The sequence below is a fragment of the Cricetulus griseus genome (genome assembly GCF_003668045.3).
Source record: "Cricetulus griseus strain 17A/GY chromosome 1 unlocalized genomic scaffold, alternate assembly CriGri-PICRH-1.0 chr1_1, whole genome shotgun sequence".
Lineage (NCBI taxonomy): Eukaryota > Metazoa > Chordata > Mammalia > Rodentia > Cricetidae > Cricetulus > Cricetulus griseus.
Window position 1 is genome coordinate 233963919 of NW_023276807.1, and position 13037 is coordinate 233976955.

Genomic DNA, 13037 nt, shown 5'->3' on the forward strand with positions numbered 1-13037 from the left:
TGTTTGTATGAATTAATTTCATGTACATAGAGAAGTTGTAAGAATTAAAGTTTCTTTACCCAGTGATAGAATTTTAACTAATTTGTAGCAAAGATAGCAAAACCAGGAGAGACAGTGACAGATGACTTCTTATTGCTGCTTCAAAGGCCATCTCATCTCTTGGGACTGACTCTCAAGGTTTGGGGCTGAGGTTTTTATAGTAAACAACCATACAATACAGTGCTCATATAATAGGCAGCCCAGTATTATTTCTTCCATTTTATAGGCTCAGGTCACCTAGTGGATTTGTGGAGGACTAATTGCAGGGCTGCAGAGTGTGGGTGTGGTTCTGGTAACTGTTGACTTCCTGTGAATGTGACACATTCACCAACAATGGAGATGATCTCTGCTGTCACAGTTGTCTGATAAAGTGAGTGAGCAAGAATTCCGGTAGTTCACCTACCATCTTTAATTATTCAAGTTGTTCTGAGATTAAATAGTGTGTGTGTGTGTGTGTGTGTGTGTGTGTGTGATTTTTCTAAATTGAATCCCTTAGAAATTCAGATGCTTTCCCTTCTGTCCTGTTGTGTTTTGTGAGGAATTAATATGCTTGTCAGATTCTGTGTACTGCAAGCTGGGAACTGTAGATAAGGGCAAGTCACTTAACCTATCCGGGCCAGCATTCTTATCTGTAGAGGAGAGATTAAAACTTCATTCCCATTCTTTCTTGGAGTCAGTATTAGAATTAATTAAATCCATGTTCCCAGCTCCTTAACCGTGTCATAGGTTTTTTGTTTTCTTTGGCTACCAGTGAAAATGTAGAAAGAGCATTTCCAGTAGAGGAGTAGAGGGAAGTGACATTTAGGATGTTTAAAGATATACACCCACCCCCACCCACCCCCCAATAAAACTGTACTGGGGCTTCCAGAGTTTTATTTTGATGAAGGATGGGTAAATAAGTGGGTTTATGCCAAGTGGTGGTGGCGCACTCCTGTCATCCCAATGCTTGGGAGGTAGAGGCAGGTGTATCTCTGAGTGGGAGGTCAGCCTGGCCTACAGAGTGAGTTCTAGGACAGCCAGAGCTACACAGAGAAAGCCTGTATCAAAAAACAAACAAAAGGTGGATTATTTACTGGTGAACTGAAAGCGCAGGAAACTGAATGAATGTTTGTTTAGTGGTTTCTCAACTATTTTTAGAAAGGGGATGTAGAAAGACATTACTGGAGAAGGAACATTTAGATTAGTGTTCCTGTGTTCCAGTGTGATGGGGAAACTTGGATCTTTTTTTTTTTTTTTAAAGCACTCTAGGTTTTACTGCCCCTTATAGTGGCTGCTGGGTATTAACCACTTGAAATAGGATTAGTCTGCATTGAGATGTAAAATAAATACCCAGTTTTTAAGATTTTATATATATAAAAGGATCATAATGTGTTTTAGTGTTTTCCAGTTGACTTCATTTTGAAATAATATTCTTTCTATGTTAAGTCATTCATATCTATCTATCTATCTATCTATCTATATATCCACTTTTTCATTTTCTTCCAGAAAACTAAACAATTCATTTCTGATAGTACAAATAATTTCCCTTGCCACCTTCTTCCTATTTTGCCATTCATTAATATAAAAAAAATCTTCAGTGTATGAATGAGAGGGGCTCCTTTGTAAATTTCATGTCAATTTAATATATTTATTTTATTTTAGATCCCCTCCCTTCTCTTCCCAACCCCCCCCCCCCCCCAATCCACTTCCCGCTGTTTCTGTTTAGGCAAGGGCACATTTTCCATGAGTATCAACAAAACATGGTATATCCGAGTTGCAGTAAGACTAAGCTCTTCTCTGTGTGTTGAGGTATGAGGAGTAGGGTCCCAAAAGCCAGTGAAAGAGTAAGAGACAGCCCCTGTTAGGAGTCCCACAAGAAGACCAAGCTACACATGTAAACGGATGTTTCCTGTTCCAACCGCCCAGTCCCAAATAACTGACTCAGAGGCTGAATATAAATTAACCCATGTTTCAATCTAAATGTTGCCACATGGCTCATGGCTTGTTACCTCTTTTTTACACATGCTTCTTGCTTTGTGGGCTGGCTTTCGTCTCTGACTCTGCCCTTCTTCCCTTCCTTTGTTTGGTTTTTCCACCTAACCTTATTCTGCCTGGCTATTGGTCAGTCATTTTCTTTATTAAATCAACCAGAGCATAATTTACACAGTGTAAATCATTTCACAGCATACACAACTATAACATATATGCAAAGTACCTAGGTCAGTCCCATGCAGGCTCCCTCCCTGGTTGTTGGTTCAGTCTCTGTGAGTCCTTATGAACCCAGGGGCTAGTGAGATGGCTTAGCAGGTGAAGGTGCTTGTTGCCAAGCCTAAAAACACAAGTTTAATTCTAAGGACCACCTCCTCCAAGTAAATAAGTAAATGCATGAATGTTTGTTGCATATTTGTATGTGTGCCATGTGTGTACCTGGTTAGCGTGGAGGTCAGAAGAGTGTACTATATTCAGTGGAACTGGAGTCAGGACAGTTGTGAGCAGCCATGTGGTCCCTGAAGCTAAATTTGGGTCCTTTGCAACAGCAGCAAGTATTGTCAATTGCTGCTCCTCAGTTCCCAATAAATGTAACTTTTAAATCGAAATGCATCTCAGTTTCTTTTGATAATCTAGGACTGGAAGTGTTACAGTGTGTGTGTGGATTATATTTCTGGCTGTTTCTATAGTTTAATTAGATGATAAACAGAGCTGTTTTTAGACCTACTGGGTTATTTTGTTAGTCTGTTTTCTAATTTGCGTGCCAAGATCTTCATTTCCTTGGTCTTAGGGCATCCCTTGCGCTGCTGGACCAGTAGTTTTTGTATGTAAGTAGCCTCTATCCTAATAGATACATAAATTCTGTTGATTTCTTTATTATGTAGAGAACTATATGTGTTGTTATTTTCAGATAGTGTATTAAAATGTGGGTCAAGTGGGTATTTTTCAGCATTCAGGACTTAATATTTTCTTTCTTTTCTGTATCTCATTTTATGTGTTTTAATGTTTTGCCTGCATGAATGTGTGAGGGTGTTGGAGTTACAGACAGTTGTGAGCTGCCATGTACTGAGAATTGAACCCTGATCCTCTGGAAGAGCAGCCAGTGCTCCATCCCTCCAGCCCCATGAAGTTACTTAATTCTCTTCTTTCTTTTCTTTTTTTTTTTTTTTTTTTTTTTTTTTGAGACATGGTTTCTCTGCATAGTTTTGGAGCCTGTTCTGGAACTCACTCTATAGACCAGGCTGGCCCCGAAATCATGGAGATCCACCTGCCTCTACCTCCCAAGTGCTGGGATTAAAGGCATGCGCCACCACTGCCCAGCAATGTTTTTTATTGAAGTAATCTGAGTGTGTGTGTGTGTGGGGGGGCTGGGAGTGGTAATGGATGGAGCATTAACTTACTACGTGGCAGTTGATTTAATTTTGAAAGCATTTCTACTTTATATCTTGTAGAAAAGTTAAACTTCCAATGTTAAAATCTTGAGAGATGGGCTAGAGAGATGGTTCAGTGGTTTGGCACACTGTGTCTACTCATAGAAGACTCAGGTGTGGTAACCAACACATCAGGCAGCTCACAATTACCTGTAACTCCAGTTCCAGGGGATCTGACACCTGGCTCAGGCATTAACTTGCACGTATAGGGTGAACATATGTAACAGTCAGGTACAATGAGGTATGCTTTTGGGTAGTATTTGGAATTGATGTAAAAACCTTGCACACGGGAAGCAAGCATTCTGCCATTGTCTCTAATGGAACATCTTAAAAAGTGTGTATGTGTGTGTACACTCTGGTATTTTTATAATTATTTGTGCTGTCTTTTAAAAAGATTTATTCATTTTAACTGATGTGTGTGAGTGTTTTGCTCACAGGTGTGCCTGTGTACTGTATGTGTGCCCGGTGCCCCCAAAGGTCAGAAGTGGGCTTTGAAACTAGAGTTACATAGGAATGGTTTTCAGCCGCCTTGGGTGTGCTGAGGGCAGAGCCCAGATCCTGTGTAAGAACAAGTACTCTTAACCATTGAGCCATGTCTTCTGGCCCCATGCTGCCCTTTTCAAACCTTTGCTTCTTTTCTAAAGAAAAAAAAATAATATTGGGGAGGGGTCAGCATGCTATGGCATGCATTTGGAGGTCAGAGGACAGCAGTGTAGGTCCATTCTCTGGCAATTGAACTTGGGTTATCAGGCTTGTGCGGCTGCTCAGCGGTCTCTCAACCATCCTTTGACTTTAGTTTTCCTCTTTTTCCATTTGTGTCTCCTTTTCTATAATTTTCTTTTTTCTTGAGATAGTTCTCACAATCTGTCCTTAACCATAACCTTGTAGCCCCGTGTGGTGTCTAAATTACGATCTTTAGCTTCTTGAGTAACTTCTTTCCATATAAGGAATTCTGTACACTTAGCACACTTCCACTGTAGTTAGCATACAGAATGTTTTAAGTCCAATTTTGTATATTAGATCAAAAGCATAAGCATTATTGAATTATTTTGCGCAGAGGAAGTCCTAGATTTTGCAGTATGCTAACTGATCCAGTTTTTGAAATGTAGATCTGATTATTGATGTACATAGCAAAGAGACACTGTAAACTTGAAATTCAGTGACCTAAACTACTTGCTAAGATGTTCTGTACACTGTGGTCACAGCATTTACATATGTCTTGACATAATCAAACATGCTGATGAATCACTTGTGTCTTTTTCACTTTGCAGATGTAAAGAACCTGTATCCATCATCATCTCATTATACCAGGAACTGGGATAAACTGGTTGGTGAGATCAAAGAGGAAGAGAAGAATGAGAAGCTGGAGGGTGATGCAGCGTTAAACAAGTTATTTCAGCAGATCTACTCAGATGGTTCTGATGAAGTGAAGCGTGCCATGAACAAATCATTTGTAAGAATACCAACAGTTTTTAAATTTTTTCAATTATGGCAGTGAATTCTAGACACTTAAAGTAAGATTAAATAGTGAATTTGAGGCCAAACTGCATGGCCTGGATAACTGGGATAGTCTCTGGGTAGACTTAGAGCAGTGGTTGGAGAGGTCCAAAACACACAGAAGAGATGAGAAAGACATGATTTATTGTAACTCATTTGTTGAGTTAGGAGTTGGAAGGCTAAGAAATTCTAAGATAGGTGCTTTTAATGGGAATTTGTTTTTTAGTTGAATTTATCACAGTAGCTTAGTGAGCTTCTACCATTTTACCTCATAGAATCTTACATTACTTTCTTCTTTAAAATGAACACAGAAGGGAAAGTCCCAGAACAGTGCTGGGATAGTAGAAAGTATCTGTTTATTATTATTCGGTGACTTAATTTCTCATTTGACTAAGCAAATTCAGGCTTTTGCTAGAGAGCCTAAATATCACCTGAATCAGCCTCCAGTTCTGGGGTTTTATTGTCAATTCACTGGTGTAAATTGTTTTTTTATTTAGACTTAAAGAAATGTGTGTGTACTTGTTGTGCATGTATGAATGTATGTGCCTTTATACCTGTGGTGGTCAGAAGAGGGTGTGGAGCTGCTGGAACTAGAATTACAGGCAGTTGTCAGCTGTTATGCAGGTGCTGGGAACTGAATTCTTCTGTAGTCCTGACTGCTCTTAGATTTGCTCTATGGCCATGGATTACTTGAACTTCTAGTTCTCCTGCCTCTGTCTCCCGAGTACCCATGTGCCACCCTACCCAGCAATAAAATATTTTTCTTAAAGATATAATCATGAATTTTATCAGAAAAAAATGTTGTCTACTCAAACCTTGCAGGCAAGAAACTCACCCTTACTATTGATTTCCAAAAGTGTTCTAGAGAGAATAGTCATATGTGAAATCAAAGATACATTATGGAATCTGCATCCATTTTCATACAAAAATAATGGTTAAATAAGTGATATGCATCCATAAAGAAAGCCATCTGTGTGGCAACATTGACCTTCAGTGCGGAGCTTACTTCTGTCTTGGAAGACACAACAGGCTGTCCTTTATGGTTGTTCAGTATCATTGTGTAAGACCATCATACGAAATATTGAGGAGGAGATGCTAAACTGCACAGTAGTCTACCTGTACACAGAGAAGGGAAAATTGTGGTCAGTGTGTATGACCAGATTATAAACTGAAGTCACTTCTGTGAGTTTTATAACCCAGAGTCCTCTTAAGAGTAGCTGTTTTTACAGGCTTGTCACATTGAATTTACTCATTTTATTTGAAGCTTCTCTTGTGCCAGGCTACCACGATGGGACTTCTGTGTAAATACATTCTTTACAGGGGTTCCACAGCTGTGGGTTCAACTAATTTGTGATTGGAAAATATTAGAGGAAGAGCTGTTTCTATTGAGTACAAGCAATTCTATCTGACAACTACCTGATACTACACAGTATTGGATATTACGGGAACTCTAGAGATGATGTGTATGTAGCATAGTGGAAAGGTGTGCCTAGGTTACCTGCAAATTCCGTGCCATTTTATGTTAGAGACTTGTAGCATCTGCTGATACTGTTGTCTGTGGAGGAAGGATATGCCTGAACCCTTTGTACAAAGCTACCGAGGGATATTTATGTTGGTAAAGTATAGTCCGTGTCTTTTAAAAACTCTTTAGTTCTAGTCAATAATGTGAAGTAGACTTAAGGAGGCAGACTCTTAAGTGGATGTGGTAGTAATCCTAGCACTTGGGATCCTGAGACAGGAGTGTTGTGAGTTCAAGGGTCAATCTGAGCTACATAGCAAGACTGCCTCAAAAACAAACATGAAGAGGAAAAGAGGCAATCCTTAAATTGCAAAGGTGCAGTGTGTATTAATGGTAGTTATATAGAAGATTGATTGTATGGGAATACAGCCTGATAATTAACAGTCTTAAGAAAGTTGGCTTGAGCCAGGTGGTGATGGTTCACACCCTTAATCCCAACACTAAGGAGGCAGAGATAGGTGGATCTCTGTGAATTTGAGGATAGGTTCCAAAGCTACACAGAGAAACCCTGTCTGGAAAAACCAAAAAAAAAAAAAAAAAAAAAAAGAAAGAAAAGAAAAGAAAGAAAGAAAGAAAAGAATAAGATGGCTGGTTGAGCCGGATGTGGTAGTACAAATTTTAATCCCAGCACTCAAGGGAGTGGGGGGCAGAAGCAGGTGGGTCTACTACGTGAGTTCCAGGACATCTGAAGCTATTTCACTGAAAACCATGTCTTGATTAAAAAAAAAAAAAAAAAAAAAAAAAAAGTTGGCTGGCAAGGTGGCTGAACAGGTAGAGTGCTTGCCACCAAACCTGACCACCTTAGTTCAGTTCCTGGGTCCTCTGTCGTGGAGGGTGGGAGAAGATCTGACTTCCACTAGTTGTCCTTTGATCTCTACTTGTGTGCCATGGCATGCACATGCCTGTAAACATATGTACATGCACATACACTAATAAGAGTCAAAGACTCAAGAGGTGCTGCCATTCATGTTAAAGAGATAGTGAAGATCTACAAATTGTGGTAGACCGTATCACCCTGTGCAAAGGGGCTCACAGGAATATTGCAGAAGGCTTTGGCTATCTTGAGGTTCCAGTTCAAAGGATCATATAACTTCCTGTGCGTGTTTAGTAATACAGCCAATTTAAAGATTGTCAGTTTCAGGAATTCATATTATACTCTGCTGTGATCCACGTCAATAAATTTTTATCATAGCATATGTGTGGAAGTTCTAGTTTAGAAGTGTGAACCTTAGCCTTTAACAGATGAGCTCTCTCTCTCCAGTCCAAGTTTTTAATAATACACTTATGTGTTGCTTAACACTTGGCTGTATTCTGAGAATCCGTTGGGTGATTTTCATTGTTCAGTAATTCTGTTGACTGTGTTCATATAAATCAGCTATGTGCTGTCCTATTGACCTGTGCCCACAGCCTGACAGGGCTTCTCAATGTCATCAAGATGTTTGAGGCTAGTGCAAGTGTAACATAGATTATTCTTCTACAGTAGAACACACACACACACACACACACACACACACACACACACACACACACACAGGTATATTCTTAAATTATAAAAAAATGTAGCTTAGTAAATAGTCAAACTAATAATTGTTGTCAAATATTATATATTGTATATGATTGTATGAGCTGTCCTTTTATGTGGTTCACAGCTCAATGAGTTTCAAACTCATTGTTGTGTTGTGAATATTAGTAATGGCTTCAATATCACTAGGCAGCCAACATTCTTCTTCAGCTGTGTTGTAATCTTATGACATTACTATTGTTAAGAACAACTCATTGCTGACCAAAACATTTTTATGAAGTGTATGACTATGCACATGCTCGGATTTTGGTGGGTTGTATATTCATTGCCTTTTAAGTAGATAACCAGTTTACAGGATTTTTGACTTGTACCACTGTTGTATGTACCTTGATTAAAACAAGAAAAATTCAGAGTACATTAGAGTGTGTTTGGCAAAGAGGGAGCATTAAATGGTGGTCCTTAAAATTCTGTTTAAATGGTTAGAAAGTTTATTTATTTTGCCTGTCTTTTACTGTCTTCATCATGAAAAGATCATGTCCTTTTGAGGGGAGGGATTTTATTTTTATCTGAAGGTGAGTTTTCCACATGATGCCTCTACTGATTGTCAGAGTCTATACCATAACTAGTACGGCAGTGTATGTGTACATGATTGCCTACGTAATTACTCCAGAGTTGTCTTTTGTCAGGCACTGAGTTCTTTTTAGTGCCTATGTTTGGGAAGGTATGTTTGGTCCATTCTGAGGAAAATATTGTATTTTGATATACAATGCAAGAATGAACCTTTTTTTTTTTTTTTTTTTAATTGCAGATGGAGTCTGGTGGTACAGTCTTGAGTACTAACTGGTCTGATGTAGGTAAAAGAAAAGTTGAAATCAACCCTCCTGATGATATGGAATGGAAACAGTACTAAATAAATGAATTTGGTATCACAGAGTACGTTTGTTCACGAGTGCCCATTGTGTACTTTATCACATTCTTGAATTTTGAACAATATCTTCTTGAAAGATTAAACCTCTGCCTCTTTGTGCTCTAGAAATGATTTTCCTGCAAGTATTCTAAAGAGTGATGATCACATCTTATCACTTCTGTTCATAAGGATTTCACACATCCTGAAACTGAATGAAATGTCATTTGATACTAGATAGATCAGCTCTGTCTAGTTATGGGAGTGGAGAAATCTTTAATGGCATCTTGGTAATTGCCTTATTTTTGATGCAGTGTTCTGTTAATAATTTATTAGACCTGGCAACTTTTTGTGGGCATACATTTTTCAGCTTCAGTGTTGTATTTACTTTTAAGAGCTGCTTTTGAATGAATTATAAATACAATTTTTCAATGAAGGTTTGTTTATTTACCTTTTTCTTAAGTTTTTACTGAGAATGTTGAGAAATTACTGCACAGAATTTCTTCATTTGGTTTTTAATGAGGAGTATTTATAATTGCACCAAGATTTTAGTTCTACTCTCCAAATTCCCAGAGTAAAGCGTAGCTTCTGGAGTTTAGCATCACGCAGATCTATCTGTGTAAAGGTGATCTGGAGAGAGGCCAAGGAAGGCCTAGAGCAGCTCGTCTCCACAGCTTACTCCTTTGCCAGGGTGTAAATTAATATGCATGTGTTTAGTATTTTGTGCTTGAAATCTGTAGATTCTTTAAGGATAATAAAAATGAAAAGACACCATTAATTTTAGAGTTTATACTATGACTGAGGGAAGGCTAACATTCAGGAAAAAGTCACAAAATTGTTGACTGTTAGACTAAAGAGTTTTGAAACCAAAAAATGTACGAATATACCACAGGTGACTTGCAAATCTGGCATTATTGTAGCCTTTAGGTCTCACTGACATTTTTGTGGCAAGGCACTCTCTTGATCCTCAGAGCTAATAGTGAAGTGAATGAGAAACATGTTGACGAGCATTCATTTATCTGTAGGAGGGGTAGGAATTGGATTCCCTCCTGTCAGCCCTTCAATATGAAGTATTAGAGTTCATACAGTTGCAGTGAGTAGGTCCCAGGCCCTTTGTTAATGGCTTGTAGAAGCACACTGGAGCTTAGGAGAGGTTCCCTGTGAATTTCTGGATGCTCCCACCTCTCCTAGTGTACTAAATGCTGGCTACTGGTACTACAGGTTCACACCACTGTATTTGGCTTATTTTGTTTGTGTTGTCGAATGCTGGAGTTATAATCTGTTCTTTTGTCCACATAAAGCTGCAGGCTACCTCCTTGTTCTTGAGAGCCAAAGGGAAAGGTTGAATTGACTTATTGGTAGAGAAGAGTTCTGATATTCTCTCCTGTGGGTTGTGTTCTAGGTGTTAAATTTTTTCTCAGTGTCAGTGGGAGACTCACTACAGGCTATTTAATAAGCCAGGACACTATACAAGAACCCAAAGTCCAAATCTCTCTCACTTATTTCCAAGAGTCTAGCCTTTTTTTTTCCCCAAAAGATTTTATTTCATGTGTATGTATGTTTGCATGAATGTATGTACAGTGTGTGTGTATACCTGGTGCCACAGAGGCCAGAAGAGGGTTTAAGAGCCTCTGGAAATGAAGTTACAGACACTTGTGAGGCCAGGCCCATGTGGGTGCTGGTAAACAGACCTGGGGTCTCTGCAAGAGTGACAAGTGCTCTTAATGCCTGAGACACCGAGTTTTAAGTCTGTTATGTCTTAAGTCCTTTATTAAATAGTATCTAGAGTCTTAGAAATTATAACTAATATTTTCTGAATAAATAAATCATTTTTACCATTCAGCTATAAGAGTTTTTTTACATTTGATATCTTTGCATTTATTTTTAAGGATATATATAGAGACGCTTATCCATTAACTACATGTGCTTCACATTGTTGAGATTCAGGATTTTGTTGGAGTAAATGGACTTCCTAATGTATGACTAAAAGCATTATAAAATGTACCTAAGTACATTAGATTTCTCTGTCAGAGGAATTTTGAAAAATAAGCCAGACTTGCCTGAAAGTGCCCATTCCAAAGTACTGCTTCTGTTTCCTTATTTCAGACATGGAGACTTTTAAGTTTCCACAGAGTTCTAAATAAGAGACTCTCACTGATGTGTTTATTTTCTACTCTCAGTGTACCTATCAATTGCTTTGTCTCTGTAGACTTCCCTATTTGTCAAGTTTTGCTTCTCTTAGTGTGTTAAATTAACCTCAAATACACTGTCACCTTGGACTCTAATCCTCCTCTATCTTCCAAGAGCTGGTATTACCAGCTGATGCATGTTTCTCCCCTCCGCCCTCTCTCTCACTGCTTAGGGAATAAAGTACTAGTCTAAAGTGATAAACTAGAAAATATATTTGTAGTAAAGTATGATTTAGAATGTGAAAAGATGTTCACATTTAAACATAAAGACAGGCAAGATGAATTGGCAGAAGACATAATTTATGCACCCAAGACAGTGGCGAAGATGAGCAGGTTTGATTCTGGAGGAGGAGCTTAGTGGTAGGAGTGTGTGCTGCTAGTGTGAGAATTGATCTTCTCCCTTGCCCCCTCCCAGGTAGGATCTTGCTAAGTACTACAGGCCAGCCTGGTGTTAACATGGTCCAAAACTATCCTTGAACTTGAGACAGTTCTCCTGCCTCTTTCTTCTGAGTGCAGGGATTGCAGAGGATCTAGAATTTCATAGCCAGCCTGGGTTACATGACATGTGGCATTGCAGAACAAGTCCTAGAGCTGGAGGTTGACTGATGTGTTTGCCACATACTGAGGTGACTATGCAACTGGAACAGTTGAGCAAACCAGAGAATGAGCCCCATAGATCATACACACACACACACACACACACACACACACACACACACACACACACACACACACACACTCACACCAGTACAAAAAGTGTTTGGAATGATGGTAAATGTTAACACATGACAAAGATGGAATAAAAATTAGAATTTGTACAGGAATGACATTTTTCTGTGAATTCCCCGATGGCATAGGTGTGAATTAATTTGGTATATTTTGAGAAAACTCTCAATTTTATTTCTGCCCTTTCTTCATACACACCAAATTACAAGTGATATCACATTATTGTAATCTTTGCCTACCAAAGCAGTTGTTTTGGGATATAAGTACAGTTAACAGCAAAATAAATATGGAGATGAGATTGGATTATAGGGAATGACTGGTTGTGAACAGGGCCTTAAGGATAAGTGTGGTATACAATTTTATATTTAATGGTTTTCTTAAAACCAGATCAGCAGAACACATTTTTATGGGCCATTTGCTAAGATTAAAGGTAGTTTTGACATCTCTCATTCCCTTAACCATATATTTGCATTCCTGCCTGTCAAAAAACGATGAGGAGACGAAAGGAAAGCGGATGGGGGATTCTAGAGCTAGAGTGGATCTTAAATACTGTCTAGTCCAAACCTTTTGTTTACAGAGGTGCACCTCCCCGCACAAGTGTTTTCATAGCCCCCCCCCTTTTTTTTTTCAAAGCAGTTCTTGACTTTTAACTCAACTTAATCATCTGGTGACATCAGTTTCTCAAAATATCAAGCAGCTGGAATTGTGGCATTGGGAAGGTGCTTTGCACAATATTTAGGATAGAGTTTATCTTGAAGGCGTGGGGGTTTTGTTTCATTTTTTAGTGTTGGGTCTAGGGTTATGTAGTGATCTGTAATTTGAATGAGCTGCTGGTTTGGGAGCAGATGGTCTTGAGAGCACTTAGTAAAGGGAGAAGGAGAGCAATTCAGGTTACATTAGTCACCTCCAGTGTCTCCCAGGCATTTGAGACAAGCAAAAGCTATTACCTTGAAGAACTTGCTTCCTGTTAATAGAAATTAAATGGCAGGGCTGGGGGCTAAAAAGAGGGCTCGTGGAGTTTAGAGCACTTACTGCTCTTAAAGAGGACCTAGGTTCAATTCCCAGCATCCATATGGCAGCTAACAACCATCTGTAACTCGAGTTCTAGGGGATCACATGCCCTCTTCTGGCCTCCCCAGGCACCGGGCATACATACAGTAAACATACATACGTGCAAGGAAACACTCATTTATATTTAAAAAAATAAGACAGGGCTGGGGGTACAGGCTATTTATTGGTAGAG

At 39.0% G+C, this 13037-nt stretch overlaps 1 protein-coding gene across 2 annotated transcripts in view; it reads left to right on the forward strand.

Moving 5' to 3' along the window:
- The window catches only part of Sugt1 (SGT1 homolog, MIS12 kinetochore complex assembly cochaperone), a 33779-nt gene extending 24868 nt beyond the window's left edge, over window positions 1-8911 (forward strand). For both annotated transcript variants that reach the window (XM_027394038.2, XM_027394039.2), the window contains 2 exons: window positions 4709-4890; window positions 8784-8911. In XM_027394038.2, coding sequence (XP_027249839.1) covers window positions 4709-4890; window positions 8784-8885 — 284 coding nt within the window. In that variant the 3' untranslated portion in view covers window positions 8886-8911. The remainder of the gene's footprint in view (window positions 1-4708; window positions 4891-8783) is intronic.
- The last annotated feature ends 4126 nt before the right edge of the window (window positions 8912-13037 follow it).